The 17,931-nt window shown below is 44.3% G+C and overlaps 1 protein-coding gene across 1 annotated transcript in view; it reads left to right on the forward strand.

Moving 5' to 3' along the window:
- Positions 1 to 9,807, forward strand: part of LOC115101610 (adenosine receptor A1-like) — a 16,914-nt gene extending 7,107 nt beyond the window's left edge. Inside the window, exons 2-5 of the mRNA XM_065006124.1 lie at positions 2,658 to 2,768; positions 4,895 to 4,997; positions 5,990 to 6,067; positions 8,323 to 9,807. Of these exons, the coding sequence (XP_064862196.1) occupies positions 2,658 to 2,768; positions 4,895 to 4,997; positions 5,990 to 6,067; positions 8,323 to 8,817 (787 nt within the window). The 3' untranslated portion in view covers positions 8,818 to 9,807. The remainder of the gene's footprint in view (positions 1 to 2,657; positions 2,769 to 4,894; positions 4,998 to 5,989; positions 6,068 to 8,322) is intronic.
- Positions 9,808 to 17,931: the final 8,124 nt, after the last annotated feature.

Genomic DNA, 17,931 nt, shown 5'->3' on the forward strand with positions numbered 1-17,931 from the left:
TGCACCTGTACTGACCTCGCCTTCTGGATGATAGCGGGGTGAACAGGCAGTGGTTCGGTGGTTGATGTCCTTGATGATCTTTATGGCCTTCCTGTAACATCGGGTGGTGTAGGTGTCCTGGAGGGCAGGTAGTTTGCCCCCGGTGATGCGTTGTGCAGACCTCACTACCCTCTGGAGAGCCTTACGGTTGAGGGCGGAGCAGTTGCCGTACCAGGCGGTGATACAGCCCGCCAGGATGCTCTCGATTGTGTGTGTGTGTGTGTGTGTGTGTGTGTGTGTGTGTGTGTGTGTGTGTGTGTGTGTGTGTGTGTGTGTGTGTGTGCGTTATCTACACTAGACTGTGTGTGTGTGTGTGTGTGTGTGCGTTATCTACACTAGACTGTGTGTGTGTGCGTTATCTACACTAGACTGTGTGTGTGTGTGTGTGTGTGTGTGTGTGCGTTATCTACACTAGACTGTGTGTGTGTGTGTGTGTGTTATCTACACTAGACTGTGTGTGTGTGTGTGTGTATCTACACTAGACTGTGTGTGTGTGTGTGTGTGTGTGTGTGTGTGTGTGTGTGTGTGCGTATCTACACTAGACTGTGTGTGTGTGTGTGTGTGTGTGTGTGTGTGCGTTATCTACACTAGACTGTGTGTGTGTGTGTGTGTGTTATCTACACTAGACTGTGTGTGTGTGTGTGTGCGTTATCTACACTAGACTGTGTGTGTGTGTGTGTGTGTGTGTGTGTGTGTGTGTGTGTGTGTGTGCGCGTTATCTACACTAGACTGTGTGTGTGTGCGTGTGTGTGTGTGTGTTTGGGGTATACATCAGTACTGTATGTGAATATTGAGATTTAGTCAACATTTTTAAACCATAAATCACTGTCATCGCTTCGAGCGAAAAATAAAACGATTGCAGTGGTTGGAGGGAGGAGGTATGAAAGAGAAAGCATATCATGAGTATAATTCTACATTTTATAGTTTTCTTTATGTTGAAAAGCTGTAATTTTTTTAAATGGGGAGGGGGTGTTAGCACGCACACTACTATGCTTTTCTTTTTGTGGTGCAGGGAGTTAATGACACAAAGTTGACATTGTATTTTTATTGTCCATGTTTAATAAGAACCTTTTTTTTAAGACCAAGTGAGATTCTCACAAACGTTTTTTGTGAATCACACTTTTTCTTGAAGCTTTAAGTGTGTGATGAACCAACTCCTTGTGTTATGGTATAGGTGACTAACTCCATGTGTTATAGTATAGGTGAATAACTCCTTGTGTTATGGTATAGGTGACTAACTCCTTGTGTTATGGTATAGGTGAATAACTCCTTGTGTTATGGTATAGGTGAATAACTCCTTGTGTTATGGTATAGGTGACTAACTCCTTGTGTTATGGTATAGGTGAATAACTCCTTGTGTTATGGTATAGGTGACTAACTCCTTGTGTTATGGTATAGGTGAATAACTCCATGTGTTATAGTATAGGTGACTAACTCCATGTGTTATAGTATAGGTGAATAACTCCTTGTGTTATGGTATAGGTGACTAACTCCATGTGTTATAGTATAGGTGAATAACTCCTTGTGTTATGGTATAGGTGACTAACTCCATGTGTTATAGTATAGGTGAATAACTCCTTGTGTTATGGTATAGGTGACTAACTCCTTGTGTTATGGTATAGGTGAATAACTCCTTGTGTTATGGTATAGGTGACTAACTCCTTGTGTTATGGTATAGGTGAATAACTCCTTGTGTTATGGTATAGGTGACTAACTCCTTGTGTTATGGTATAGGTGACTAACTCCTTGTGTTATGGTATAGGTGACTAACTCCATGTGTTATAGTATAGGTGAATAACTCCTTGTGTTATGGTATAGGTGACTAACTCCTTGTGTTATGGTATAGGTGAATAACTCCTTGTGTTATGGTATAGGTGACTAACTCCTTGTGTTATGGTATAGGTGAATAACTCCTTGTGTTATGGTATAGGTGAATAGCTCCATGTGTTATGGTATAGGTGAACCAACTCCTTGTGTTATGGTATAGGTGAATAACTCCTTGTGTTATGGTATAGGTGACTAACTCCTTGTGTTATGGTATAGGTGACTAACTCCTTGTGTTATGGTATAGGTGAATGACTCCTTGTGTTATGGTATAGGTGAATGACTCCTTGTGTTATGGTATAGGTGAATAACTCCTTGTGTTATGGTATAGGTGACTAACTCCTTGTGTTATGGTATAGGTGAATAACTCCTTGTGTTATGGTATAGGTGACTAACTCCATATGTTATGGTATAGGTGACTAACTCCATGTGTTATGGTATAGGTGACTAACTCCTTGTGTTATGGTATAGGTGACTAACTCCTTGTGTTATGGTATAGGTGACTAACTCCTTGTGTTATGGTATAGGTGACTAACCCCTTGTGTTACTGTATAGGTGACTAACTCCATGTGTTATAGTATAGGTGACTAACTCCTTGTGTTATAGTATAGGTGACTAACTCCTTGTGTTATGGTATAGGTGACTAACTCCTTGTGTTATGGTATAGGTGACTAACTCCTTGTGTTATGGTATAGGTGACTAACTCCTTGTGTTATGGTATAGGTGACTAACTCCTTGTGTTATGGTATAGGTGACTAACTCCCTAACCGCCTGGTTTGTCTCTATCTCTACAGCTATAAGCGTGTGGTGACAAAGCAGCGAGCGGCCGTGGCGGTGGTGGTGTGTTGGACTGTGGCCTTCATCGTGGGCTTGACCCCCATGCTGGGCTGGAACAACCTCTGGAGGTAGATAGCTATGTATTTTAAATGAGTTGTGTGTTGTTTGCTATTTGCGATGTGACATTGGCTGTGTCCAAAACTGCTTCCTATTCTCTATATAGTGCACTACTTTAGACCAGGGCCCTATTCTCTATATAGTGCACTACTTTTGAACAGGGCCCCATAGGGTTGCCGTTTCAGGCTCCCCAATTGTCCTTTCAATCATGTATTTATAAATAATTAATCTATTCTAGTTCTGCTATTGATACTATGTATCTATAATCTACCCAATTCAAAGTAAATAACACCTCTCTCTATCTCACTCTCCCCCTCCCCCGTACCCTCTCATTTCAATTCAAGAAACATGTGGTAACATTGCCAAAGCAAGTGAAGTAGATAATAAACAAAAGTGAAATAAACAATACAAATAAACAGTAAACATTACACTCACAGAAATTCCAAAAGAATAAAGACATTTCAAATGTCATATTGTGTGTATATATAGTGTTGTAACAATGTGCAAATGGTTAAAGTACAAAAGGGAAAATTAATAAACATAAATATGGGTTATATTTACAATGATGTTTGTTATTCACTGGTTGCCCTTTTCTTGTGGGAACAGGTCACACATATTGCTGCTGTGATGGCATTGTGGTATTTCACCCAGTAGATATGGGACTTTATCAAAATTGGGTTTGTTTTCAAAATTCTTTGTGGATCTGTGTAATCTGAGTGAAATAAGTGTCTCTAATATTGTCATACAAGGCTATGCTCACTGAGTCTGTACATAGTCAAAGCTTTCCTTATGTTTGGGTCAGTCACAGTGGTCAGGTATTCTGCCACTGTGTAATCTCTGTTTAGGGCCAAGTAGCATCCTAGTTTGCAAAAAAAAAAAAAGTTAATTCATTCCAATGTGTCAAGTAATTATCTTTTTGTTGTCTCATGATTTGGTTGGTTCTAATTATGTTGCTGTCCTGGGGCGCTGTCTGGACCAGCTTGCTTACTGGACTTTTCTCCAGGTTCATCTCTCTGTAGGTGATGGCTTTGTTATGGAAGGTTTGGGAATCGCTTCCTTTTAGGTGGTTGTAGAATTTAACAGCTCTTTTCTGGATTTTGATCATTAGCGGGTATCGGCCCAATTCTACTCTGCATGCATTATTTGGTGTTTTACGTTGTACACAGAGGATATTGTTGCAGAATTCTGCATGCAGTCTCAATTTGGCGTTTCTCCCATTTTGTGAATTCTTGGTTGATGAGCGGACCCCAGACCTCACAACCATAAAGGGCAATGGGTTCTATAACTGATTCAAGTACTTTTAGCCAGATCCCAATTGGTATGTCGAATTTGATGTTCCTTTTGATGGCATCGAAGGCCCTTGTCTTGTCTCAGCTCGTTCACAGCTTTGCGGAAGTTACCTGTGGCGCTGATGTTTAGGCCGAGGTATGTATAGTTTTTTGTGTGCTCTAGGGCAACGGTGTCTAGATGGAATTTGTATTTGTGGTCCTGGCACCTGGACCTTTTTTGGAACACCATTATTTTTGTCTAATTGAGATTTGCAGTCAAGGCCCAGGTTTGGCAGAATTTGTGCAGAAGATCTAGGTGCTGCTGTAGGCCCTCCTTAGTTGAGGACAGAAGCACCAGATCATCAGCAAACAGTAGACATTTGACTTCAGATTCTAGTAGGGTGAGGCCGGGTGCTGCAGACTGTTCTTGTGCCCTCACCAATTTGTTGATATATATGTTGAAGAGGGTGGGGCTTAAGCTGCATCCCTGTCTCACCCCACGGCCTTGTTAAAAGAAATGTGTGTGTTTTTTGCCCATTTTATCCGCACTCTTGTTGTTTGTGTACATGGATTTTATAGTGTCGTATATTTTTCCCCAACACCACTTTCCATCAATTTGTATAGCAGACCTCCATGCCAAATTGAGTCAAAGTTTTTTTTTTTATCAACTAAGCATGTTTAGACTTTGCCTTTGTTTTGCTTTGTTTGTTTGTCAATTAAGGTGTGCAGGGTGAATACGTGGTCTGACGTACTGTAGTTTGGTAAAAAGCCAATTTGACATTTGCTCAGTACATTGTTTTCACTGAGGAAATGTACAAGTCTGCTGTTCACCCCCTCTCTATCCCCCCCTTTTGTCTTCCTCCCTACAGGCTGCAGCAGAACGGTTCCCTGAACGAGGATCTCATCATCACCTGTCAGTTTGAGAACGTAATCAGCATGGACTATATGGTCTACTTCAACTTCTTCGGCTGGGTATTATAACATCTCTCTATATGTAGTATATCAGCTGGGTATTATAACATCTCTCTATACGTAGTATATCAGCTGGGTATTATAACATCTCTCTATACGTAGTATATCAGCTGGGTATTATAACATCTCTCTATATGTAGTATATCAGCTGGGTATTATAACATCTCTCTATACGTAGTATATCAGCTGGGTATTATAACATCTCTCTATATGTAGTATATCAGCTGGGTATTATAACATCTCTCTATATGTAGTATATCAGCTGGGTATTATAACATCTCTCTTTATGTAGTATATCAGCTGGGTATTATAACATCTCTCTATATGTAGTATATCAGCTGGGTATTATAACATCTCTCTATACATGGTATATCAGCTGGGTATTATAACATCTCTCTTTATGTAGTATATCAGCTGGGTAGTATAACATCTCTCTATATGTAGTATATCAGCTGGGTATTATAACATCTCTCTTTATGTAGTATATCAGCTGGGTATTATAACATCTCTCTATACGTAGTATATCAGCTGGGTATTATAACATCTCTCTATGTGTAGTATATCAGCTGGGTATTATAACATCTCTCTTTATGTAGTATATCAGCTGGGTATTATAACATCTCTCTATACATGGTATATCAGCTGGGTATTATAACATCTCTCTTTATGTAGTATATCAGCTGGGTATTATAACATCTCTCTATACATGGTATATCAGCTGGGTATTATAACATCTCTCTATATGTAGTATATCAGCTGGGTATTATAACATCTCTATATATGTAGTATATCAGCTGGGTATTATAACATCTCTCTTTATGTAGTATATCTTATGTTCATAAGACTTGAGGTCAGGGCGTCTGATGTTGTTTGTTGAACTAAAGCATTTCGGGGATACATGTATTGTTGTTTAGTAGCTCTGTAGCTCAACTAGTGCATGGGGTAAAACATGGTACTGGAGATAACCTGGACTGGACTATTTTCCACTACAGGTGCTGCCTCCTTTACTCCTCATGCTGGTCATTTACACAGAGATCTTCTACATGATCCACAAGCAACTCAACAAAAAGGTGAGGTGACCACCACCCCTCCGCCACTTCCATGTAGCCTCGCCCCACCTCTGTTTGTGATACCTTGCCAATTCCTTGTCACTCATTGTAATGCCGAACAGGAGACTTCCATAAGTCATAAGTCTCAATAGTCACACCCGACTGACTACCTCATCCCCATATTATTACTTACCCTCTTGCTCTTTTGCACCCCAGTAACTCCACTTGCACATCATCATCTGCACATCTATTACTCCAGTATTAATGCTAATTGTAATATTTTCACCTCTAGGGCCTGTTTATTGCCTACCTCCCTACTCTTCCACAAACTGTACATACATTTTTCTATTTTTATTTTACTTTGTGTTATTGACTGTACGTTCGTTTATGTGTAACTCTGTGTTGTTGTTTTTGTCACACTGCTTTGCTTTATCTTGGCCAGGTCACAGTTGTAATGAAAACATGTTCTCAACTGGCCTATCTGGTTAAATAAAGGTGTTCTCAACTGGCCTACCTGGTTAAATAAAGGTGTTCTCAACTGGCCTACCTGGTTAAATAAAGGTGTTCTCAACTGGCCTACCTGGTTAAATAAAGGTGTTCTCAACTAGCCTACCTGGTTAAATAAAGGTGTTCTCAACTGGCCTACCTGGTTAAATAAAGGTGTTCTCAACTGGCCTACCTGGTTAAATAAAGGTGTTCTCAACTAGCCTACCTGGTTAAATAAAGGTGTTCTCAACTGGCCTACCTGGTTAAATAAAGGTGTTCTCAACTAGCCTACCTGGTTAAATAAAGGTGTTCTCAACTAGCCTACCTGGTTAAATAAAGGTGTTCTCAACTGGCCTACCTGGTTAAATAAAGGTGTTCTCAACTAGCCTACCTGGTTAAATAAAGGTGTTCTCAACTAGCCTACCTGGTTAAATAAAGGTGTTCTCAACTAGCCTACCTGGTTAAATAAAGGTGTTCTCAACTAGCCTACCTGGTTAAATAAAGGTGTTCTCAACTAGCCTACCTGGTTAAATAAAGATGTTCTCAACTGGCCTACCTGGTTAAATAAAGGTGTTCTCAACTGGCCTACCTGGTTAAATAAAGGTGTTCTCAACTAGCCTACCTGGTTAAATAAAGGTGTTCTCAACTAGCCTACCTGGTTAAATAAAGGTGTTCTCAACTAGCCTACCTGGTTAAATAAAGGTGTTCTCAACTAGCCTACCTGGTTAAATAAAGGTGTTCTCAACTGGCCTACCTGGTTAAATAAAGGTGTTCTCAACTAGCCTACCTGGTTAAATAAAGGTGTTCTCAACTAGCCTACCTGGTTAAATAAAGGTGTTCTCAACTAGCCTACCTGGTTAAATAAAGGTGTTCTCAACTAGCCTACCTGGTTAAATAAAGGTGTTCTCAACTGGCCTACCTGGTTAAATAAAGGTGTTCTCAACTGGCCTACCTGGTTAAATAAAGGTGTTCTCAACTAGCCTACCTGGTTAAATAAAGGTGTTCTCAACTGGCCTACCTGGTTAAATAAAGGTGTTCTCAACTAGCCTACCTGGTTAAATAAAGGTGTTCTCAACTGGCCTACCTGGTTAAATAAAGGTGTTCTCAACTGGCCTACCTGGTTAAATAAAGGTGTTCTCAACTGGCCTACCTGGTTAAATAAAGGTGTTCTCAACTAGCCTACCTGGTTAAATAAAGGTGTTCTCAACTGGCCTACCTGGTTAAATAAAGGTGTTCTCAACTAGCCTACCTGGTTAAATAAAGGTGTTCTCAACTGGCCTACCTGGTTAAATAAAGGTGTTCTCAACTAGCCTACCTGGTTAAATAAAGGTGTTCTCAACTGGCCTACCTGGTTAAATAAAGGTGTTCTCAACTGGCCTACCTGGTTAAATAAAGGTGTTCTCAACTAGCCTACCTGGTTAAATAAAGGTGTTCTCAACTAGCCTACCTGGTTAAATAAAGGTGTTCTCAACTGGCCTACCTGGTTAAATAAAGGTGTTCTCAACTAGCCTACCTGGTTAAATAAAGGTGTTCTCAACTAGCCTACCTGGTTAAATAAAGGTGTTCTCAACTGGCCTACCTGGTTAAATAAAGGTGTTCTCAACTGGCCTACCTGGTTAAATAAAGGTGAAATCAAATTAAAAATAAGGAGATGGCAAAAACAGAAACAGACTAGAACCAAGGTCACTAGATGATCTATCTAGGGGAAATGGATCCCCTATAAAAGCTATATCAATTATTATTTGTTATTTACAATAATACATTATTAAAGGTCATCTTTATTCTTACAGGCTTGCACCACCAACCACACCGATCCCAACAAGTACTACAACAAGGAACTCAAACTGGCCAAGTCCCTGGCCCTGGTCCTCTTCCTGTTCGCCATCAGCTGGCTTCCCCTCCACATCATCAACTGCATCACGTTGTTCTGTCCGACCTGCGACAAACCCCTGTTCCTGATCTACATCGCTATATTACTCACGCACGGCAACTCAGCCGTCAACCCCATCGTCTACGCCTTCCGCATCAAGAAGTTCCGAGACGCTTTCCTGAAGATCTGGAAGCAGTACTTCTGTTGTAAGGACGTACCCGCCATCTTGAACCAGCCTAGTGAGAAGGATAGGAAAGAGGACCAGAATGGCAACGGGAACGGGAATCCTAATCCGAACAGAGACTCACAGCCAGCTCTATCGCCACCACAAGAAGGGCAGCAGCCTTCACTAGAGCAGATGCAGGAGGTCAAGCCCCAACGGCCACAGTCTCACAATGATGACCCAACACAGTAGAAACCCCCAATGGAGCTCAACAATATCTAACTAACCCCGGAAACAGAAGGGAGTTTCTACATTGATGTGTCAGAAACCCTTTGCGTTTCTATGTCTTGGCAGATGAGTAGAGGTTGTTTAACAGGAGTCAGAGGCATCCTCATAGTCATTCTGAATGTATAGCTAGCTACCAATGGAGGAGTATGACATGGTGAAAGAAAAGTTTAACCAGTTTACTTTTTGTACCTTGCACCTGAAAGTCATTGGATGTGTTGTGTGTACACCTTTTTTGAATGAGTGTGTGGCATGTTACCTAATGAATGGAAGGATTCAGGAGCAGAGTTTGGCGACTTGCAGGACTTGTAAAGATATCTTACAGACTGTGAAATCACATTTTAACAGGCGGAGGTGTATTTGAGTTTGAGGCAGAGGAAAAAACATTGAAAAGGAGTATCAGGGTTTATACGGTAAAAACATTGAAAAGGAGTATTAGGGTTTATATGGTAAAAACATTGAAAAGGAGTACTAGGGTTTATACGGTAAAAACATTGAAACGGAGTATTAGGGTTTACACGGTAAAAAACATTGAAAAGGAGTATTAGGGTTTATACGGTAAAAACATTGAAACAGAGTATTAGGGTTTACACGGTAAAAACATTGAAAATGAGTATTAGGGTTTATACGGTAAAAACATTGAAAAGGAGTATTAGGGTTTATACGGTAAAAACATTGAAAATTAGTATTAGGGTTTACACGGTAAAAACATTGAAGAGGAGTATTAGGGTTTATACGGTAATAACATTGAAACTGAGTATTAGGGTTTATACGGTAAAAACATTGAAAATGAGTATTAAGGGTTTATACGGTAAAAACATTGAAGAGGAGTATTAGGGTTTATACGGTAAAAACATTGAAAAGGAGTATTAGGGTTTACACGGTAAAAACATTGAAAAGGAGTATTTAGCCCCATGGTGGAGGTGTCATAATACCCATAAAAGCTAGAGGTCAAACAGGTAAATGGTTCCAATCATTTTTCCCATAGGGGATTTTAGAAACACTTAAAATAAGGGCTGTGTTTCATGTAGGTTTACCCTGGCATGATGTTTTGATAATCATGTCAATCTCTCTCGGACAAGGTGACTTTTTAGGCTGGGTTTCTGTATAGCACTTTGTGACATCAGCTGATGTAAAAAGTGCTTCATAAATAATTTTGATAGATTGATTCATAGTTAATCCAGAGATTCTTACCTTTGCCTCGATTCCGCAGTCTCATCCTGATCAACATGGCATTTTTAGTTCTTTATGCTAGACACACTAGCATTTAATTCTGGGGCTGTGAAAATTGATCTAATTCACCTTGTTCTAGAGAGATTTACATGGTAATCAAAACGTCACGCCAAGGTAAGCCTACACGAAACACAGCCCTTATTTTAAGTGGTTTTTTAAAATACCCTATGGAAAAAATGTATGGTGGAAAAACGATTGGAACCATTTCCCTCTTTGACCGTTTGGTTTTATGGGTATTATGACTCATTCTGTGGTACTCTATTAGGGTTTATGTGGTAAAAAAAACATTGAAAAGGAGTATTAAAGTTTATACTGTAAAAACACTGAAAATAAGTATTAGGGTTTATACTCTATAAAAGGGAAAATTAAAAATTTGCAAAATTGTAAGGACATTATTCAATCAGATCCGCTTTAGGAGGTGTCGGAGGTGAAACTGCTTTAGAGCTGTCAAGTCCACAAGCAGCTCCTGGAATTATATCTATAGCGGACATTACCACTGGCTACCCGGAATCCTATGTAGCCTTGTTTACCGATTCGAATGTTAGATGTAATCTAGGCTGATAGAATTCCTCATTATTTTGTATAATGATTTTCAATTTGAGCATCATCTATATAGCCTAGACTTTCTCATTCTGAACTTCTAACGTGAATGGGAGGGGTGTGGCTTTGTGACAATGATCAAGAGCAGTTGCACCGATTTGACAGCTCCGATGTAATTACACCTCAGACACAGCAAAAACATCAGCTATAATACGGGTTTCGGCTATCGCCAGTTAACGCTTGATCTGATTGAATCTAGGCCTAAATCTCTTTGATAATGAGACATCTTAATAACAAACTGATCTGGAGACACTAAGCTTCAATTCACAGTTAACAGAACAGTGGATCTTTATGACATTGGGAAATTGGAAAGGAACTGGTAGTTGATATGATTCTCATCACAAAATGTGCAAAGTACAACACTGACTGTGAGGTTAATCAATGTCACGTTCTCAAAATGTTTTACATTTTACCATGTACAAAGATGGCTTATAAACCGAAACAAAATAATCTTATTTTGTTTTGTATTATTTAAAAATAAAAATACATTTTTAATTTAACTAGACTAGTCGGTTAAGAACAAATTCTTATTTACAATGACGGCCTACACCGGGTCAAACCCGGAAGACGCTGGGCCAATTGTGCGCTGCATTATGGGACTCCCAGTCACAGCCAGATGTGATACAGCCTGGATAAAACTACATGAAAATGTGACTTAAAAGGGTTACAGATGTTCCAATTGTCAAATGATAAGGTTCATTAAAACTGAATTGAATTGAGCTGAGAAAGGCGTAATATGAATGTAATGATGAATGTGAATGAAATGTAGCTACTGTGGCAGCTCGTCAGCTATGAATGGACTCATATCTTGATTCAGGGTCTTAAGACACAAGAAGCACAGCAGAGGAATGAGTGGAGCTCTGTTTTCCTCTCCCTCCCCTCTACACCTCTGCTCTCTCCTCCCTCCCCTCCACACCTCTGCTCTCCCTCTCCCTCCCCTCTACACCTCTGCTCTCCTCCCTCCCCTACACCTCTCCCCCTCCCCTCCACACCTCTGCTCTCCTCTCCCCCCTCCCCTCCACACCTCTGCTCTCCTCTCCCTCCCCTCCACACCTCTGCTCTCCCTCTCCCTCCCTCCACACCTCTGGTCTCCTCTCCCTACCCTCCACACCTCTGCTCTCCTCTCCCTCCCCTCTACAACTCTGCTGTCCTCTCCGTCCCCTCTACACCTCTGCTCCCTCCTCTCTACACCTCCCTCTCTCCACCTCTGCTCTCCTCTCCCTCCCCTCTACACCTCTGCTCTCCTCTCCCTCCCCTCTGCTGTCCTCACCTCTGCACCTCTCCCTCTCCCTCCCCTCTACACTTCTCCTGTCCTCTCCCTCCCCTCTCTACACCTCTCCCTCCCTCCCCTCTACACCTCTGCTGTCCTCTCTCTCCCCTCTCCACCCCTTTCCTCTCCTCTCCCTCCCCTCTACACCTTTCCTCTCCCTCCCCTCCACCTCCCCTCCTCTACACCTCTCTCTCCTCTCCCCCCTCTACACCTCTGCTCTCCTCTCCCTCCCCTCTACACGTCCTGCTCTCCCTCTCCCTCCCCTCCCTCCCCTCTACACCTCTGCTCTCCTCTCCCTCCCTCTACACCTTTCCTCTCCTCTCCCTCCCACCTCTCCACCCCTCCCCTCCTCTCCTCTCCCTCCCCTCTACACCTTTCCTCTCCCTCTCCCTCCCCCCTCTACACCTTTCCCCTCTCCCTCTCCCTCCCCCCTCCCCTCTACACCTCTCCTCTCCTACACCTCTCTCTCCTCTCCACCCCTCTGCACCTCTCCTCCCTCCCCCCCTCCCTCCCCCTCTACACCTCTGCTCTCCTCTCCCTCCCCTCTACACCTCTCCTCTCCTCTCCCTCCCCTCTAAACCTCTGCTCTCCTCTCCCTCCCCTCCCTCTACACCTCTGCTGTCCTCTCCCTCCCCTCTACACCTCTCCCTCCCCTCTACACCTCTGCTGTCCTCTCTCTCCCCTCTACACCTTTCCCTCTCCTCCCTCCCCTCTACACCTCCCTCCCCCCTACACCTTTCCTCTCCTCTCCCTCCCCTCTACACCTCTCCTCTCCTCTCCCTCCCCTCTACACCTCTGCTCTCCTCTCCCTCCCCTCTACACCTCTGCTCTCCTCTCCCTCCCCTCTACACCTCTCTCCCTCTCCCTCTCTCCCTCCCCTCTACACCTCTCCTCCCCCCTCCCCTCTACACCTCTGCTGTCCTCTCTCCCCCTCACCCTTTCCTCTCCCTCCCCTCCCTCCCCTCTACACCTCTCCTCTCCCTCCCCTCTCACCTTTCCTCTCCCCTCCCCTCCCCTCTACACCTTTCCTCTCCTCCCCTCTCCTCCCCTCTACACCTCTCCCTCCTCTCCCTCCCCTCTACACCTCTGCTCTCCTCTCCCTCCCCTCCCCTCTCCTCTCCCTCCACCTCTGCACCTCTGCTCTCCTCTCCCTCCCCTCTACACCTCTGCTGTCCTCTCCCCTCCCTCTCCTCCCCTCTCCCCTCCCCTCTACACCTCTGCTGTCCTCTCTCTCCCTCCCCTCTACACCTTCCTCCTCTCCTCTCCCTCCCCCCTCTACACCTTTCCCTCTCCCCTCTCCCTTTCCTCCCCTCCCTCCCCTCTACCTCCCCTCTCACCTCCTCCCTCCTCCCCCCCTCTACAACTCTGCTCTCCTCTCCCTCCCCTCTACACCTCTGCTCTCCTCTCCCCTCCCCCCTCCCCTCTACACCTCTGCTCCCTCCTCTCTCTCCTCTCTCTCTACACCTTTCCTCTCCTCTCCCTCCCTCCCTCTACACCTTTCCTCTCCTCTCCCTCCCCCTCTACACCTGTCCTCTCTCTCTCTGATCCCTCCCCTCTCTACACCTCTGCTCTCCCTCTCTATACCTCTCCCTCCTCTACACCTCTGCCTCTCTCCCTCCCCTCTACACCTCTGTCCTCTACCTCCACTCTACACCTCTCCTCCCCTCTGCCTCTCCCTCTCCCCTCTACACCTTTCCTCTCCTCTCCCTCCCCTCTACACCTTTCCTCTCTCCCTCCCCTCTACACCTCTCACCTCTGCTCCCCTCTCTCTCCTCTCCTCTCTACAACTTTTCTCTCCTCTCCCTCCCTTCTCTACACCTCTCCTCTCCTCTCCCTCCCCTCTACACCCTGCTCTCCTCTCCCTCCCCTCTACAACTCTGCTCTCTCCCTCCCCTCTCCCTCTCCCCTCTACACCTTTGCTCTCAACTCTGCTCTCCCACCCCTCTCCTCTGCTCTCCTCTCTCTCCCTCACCTCTGCTCTCCTCTCCCTCCCCTCTACAACTCTGCTCTCCTCTCCCTTCCCTCTACAACTCTGCTCTCCTCTCTCTCCCTACAACTCTGCACCCTCTGCTCTCCCTCTGCTCTCCTCTCCCCCCTCTACAACTCTCCTCTCCTCTCTCCTCCCCCCCTCTACACCGCTGGGAGGACAAATGATCCCCTCTAAGGACAAAAAAGGTGTCTGCGCTGACATGACGGTTTTGTAACTCCTCAATTTTAATTATTCCTCCACTCCCTCCCTCCTTCCTCAGCCATCGCTCCCTCCAATACTACATTCCTCCCTCCCTCCTTCCTCAGCCATCGCTCCCTCCAATACTACATTCCTCCCTCCCTCCTTCCTCAGCCATCGCTCCCTCCAATACTACATTCCTCCCTCCCTCCTTCCTCAGCCATCGCTCCCTCCAATACTACATTCCTCCCTCCCTCCTTCCTCAGCTATCACTCCCTCCAATACTACATTCCTCCCTCCCTCCTTCCTCAGCCATCGCTCCCTCCAATACTACATTCCTCCCTCCCTCCTTCCTCAGCCATCGCTCCCTCCAATACTACATTCCTCCCTCCCTCCCTCCTTCCTCAGCCATCGCTCCCTCCAATACTACATTCCTCCCTCCCTCCTTCCTCAGCCATCGCTCCCTCCAATACTACATTCCTCCCTCCCTCCTTCCTCAGCTATCGCTCCCTCCAATACTACATTCCTCCCTCCCTCCTTCCTCAGCTATCGCTCCCTCCAATACTACATTCCTCCCTCCCTCCTTCCTCAGCCATCGCTCCCTCCAATACTACATTCCTCCCTCCCTCCTTCCTCAGCCATCGCTCCCTCCAATACTACAGTCCTCCCTCCCTCCTTCCTCAGCCATCGCTCCCTCCAATACTACATTCCTCCCTCCCTCCTTCCTCAGCCATCGCTCCCTCCAATACTACATTCCTCCCTCCCTCCTTCCTCAGCCATCGCTCCCTCCAATACTACATTCCTCCCTCCCTCCTTCCTCAGCTATCGCTCCCTCCAATACTACATTCCTCCCTCCCTCCTTCCTCAGCTATCGCTCCCTCCAATACTACATTCCTCCCTCCCTCCTTCCTCAGCCATCGCTCCCTCCAATACTACATTCCTCCCTCCCTCCTTCCTCAGCCATCGCTCCCTCCAATACTACATTCCTCCCTCCCTCCTTCCTCAGCCCTCGCTCCCTCCAATACTACATTCCTCCCTCCCTCCGCCCAATAATGCTGATGCGCTACAGAGAGAGAGAGAGAGAGAAAGAGGCACATGGGAGGGGCTGGGGGGATTCATTCCAACTGAAGGAGCTTTTGAAGAATATTCTCTCTAGCCCTTCCTTTCAGAGGCCTGGTATCTGTGTGTGTGATTGGCTGTGGACGGGGGATGACATCATAGAGAAGATGCTCTTAAGAAGCGTTTATCCCTCTTCTGAAACCAGCTGGAGATAAGAGTTGCTTGGCTTTTTGATCCCACTCTCTCTGCTCTCTACAACTTCTCTGTGTGAATGTCCCAAATGGCTCCCTGGGGTGCCATTTGGGACTCAGTCATACATTAATCGTATTCAAGACTACATGCCACTGAACGAGGCCATTTCTTCGGACCACAGCCTTAATCAGTGTTTTAATCTGTCTGGACTAACTGACTGACTGACTGGCTGAGGATTCAACATGGAAATTCAGATTCAGACTGTATCTATAGAATTACTGTGTCTAGCTCGACTGTTTTTTGCTTTGTTTGCATAATGCTCCGCTTGTACGTAGCCTGATTGGCCGGTTGCCTGTTTTTGTGTTATCATGCCAACTTGTTGTCACTCACTGTCATGCCTTAATGACAGCTACGGATTTGACAAGAGCACAGATCTGGGATCAGGCTAGCTTGGAATGGCATCCTGCACGTCCTTCTTTCTTTGGATATTTTTTTGCTGCCATTGTTTGTGTCTCAATTGGCATCCTGTTCACCTATAGAGTACACTACTTTCATCCAGGGCCCTTGGGCCTATGGTAGTGCATAGGGCTACGGTCAAAACTAGTGCACTATATCAGCAATAGAGTGCCATTTGTAATGCACGCATCATCTTTGACCACACTCGCTGTTGGTAGTGTGAGGAGAATGTATTATATTGAAGTTTATTGTACAGTATGTAGAGTCTAAATATGTTTTTCTTTACCTTTATTTAACTAGGCAAGTCAGTGAAGAAGAAATTCTTATTTTCAATGACGGTCTAGGAACAGGGGAGGGGGCTGGTCTAGGAACAGTGGGGTTAACTGGTCTAGGAACAGTGTGTTAACTGGTCTAGGAACAGGGGGTTAACTGGTCTAGGAACAGTGGGTTAACTGGTCTAGGAACAGTGTGTTAACTGGTCTAGGAACAGGGAGTTAACTGGTCTATGAATAGTGGGTTAACTGGTCTAGGAACAGTGTGTTAACTGGTCTAGGAACAGTGTGTTAACTGGTCTAGGAACAGTGGGTTAACTGGTCTAGGAACAGTGGGTTAACTGGTCTAGGAACAGTGGGTTAACTGGCCTAGGAACAGGGACAGGGGGGTTAACTGGTCTAGGAACAGGGGTTAACTGGTCTAGGAACAGTGGGTTAACTGGTCTAGGAACAGTGTGTTAACTGGTCTAGGAACAGGGGTTAACTGGTCTATGAATAGTGGGTTAACTGGTCTAGGAACAGTGTGTTAACTGGTCTAGTCTAGGAACAGTGTGTTAACTGGTCTAGGAACAGGGGTTAACTGGTCTAGGAACAGTGGGTTAACTTTAACTGGTCTTAGGAAACAGGGGGTTAACTGGTCTAGGAACAGTGGGTTAACTGTGCCTGGTCTAGGAACAGGGGTTAACTGGTCTAGGAACAGTGGGTTAACTGGTCTAGGAACAGGGGGTTAACTGGTCTAGGAACAGTGGGTTAACTGGCCTAGGAACAGGGGGGGGTTAACTGGTCTAGGAACAGGGGGTTAACTGGTCTAGGAACAGGGGGTTAACTGCATTCTTCATGGGCAGAATGACAGAATTATACCTTGTCGGCTCGGGGATTTGATCTTTACAACCTTCTGATTACTAGTCCAACGCTCTAACCACAAGGCTACCTGCCGCCCCAAACGGCTATATGACTGTGTCTAATGATGCTTTAGGCAGTAGGTGTTTATATGTAATACTGAGATTTTATCATAACCATTATCTCTATCCAATGGATGCATACTGAAATAATCAGGGCCCGTATTTACCACAAAGTGTCTCAGAGTGCTGATCAAGGATCAGGTCCTTCCTTGTCCATGTCATCTTATTTATAATGATCTGAAAGGCTAAACTGATCCTAGATCAGCACAGCTACCCTGAGACTGAATGCAGACCCAGTTGTGTTAAAAAATGTCAAGGGAAAATTGTTTAACTTTAATCAACCTACTGCCTGTATATTGATGTGATGATGAGATATGTATTTAAATATCACACTTGGAGAATAAAATGTAAAAAATGACTGATATTATCATGTTCTTCAACAGTCCTTAACTACTGTAACTTACCTCATTTGCACTCACTGTATATAGACTTTTTGTTTTCTTTTTTTCTACTGTATTATTGACTGTATGTTTTGTTTATTCCATGTGTAACTCTGTGTTGTTGTATGTGTCGAATTGCTACGCTTTATCTTGGCCAGTTCGCAGTTGCAAATGAGAACTTGTTCTCAACTAGCCTACCTGGTTAAATAAAGGTGAAATAAAAAAATACAATTTCAAAAAATGTTACTGGTGCCATGTAGAGATAATGTTGTAATGTTACCGGTGCCATGTAGAGATAATGTTGTAATGTTACTGGTGCCATGTAGAGATAATGTTGTAATGTTATTGGTGCCATGTAGAGATAATGTTGTAATGTTACCGGTGCCATGTAGAGATAATGTTGTAATGTTACTGGTGCCATGTAGAGATAATGTTGTAATGTTACTGGTGCCATGTAGAGATAATGCTGTAATGTTACCGGTGCCATGTA

Source organism: Oncorhynchus nerka, linkage group LG20 (genome assembly GCF_034236695.1).
Source record: "Oncorhynchus nerka isolate Pitt River linkage group LG20, Oner_Uvic_2.0, whole genome shotgun sequence".
Classification (NCBI taxonomy): domain Eukaryota; kingdom Metazoa; phylum Chordata; class Actinopteri; order Salmoniformes; family Salmonidae; genus Oncorhynchus; species Oncorhynchus nerka.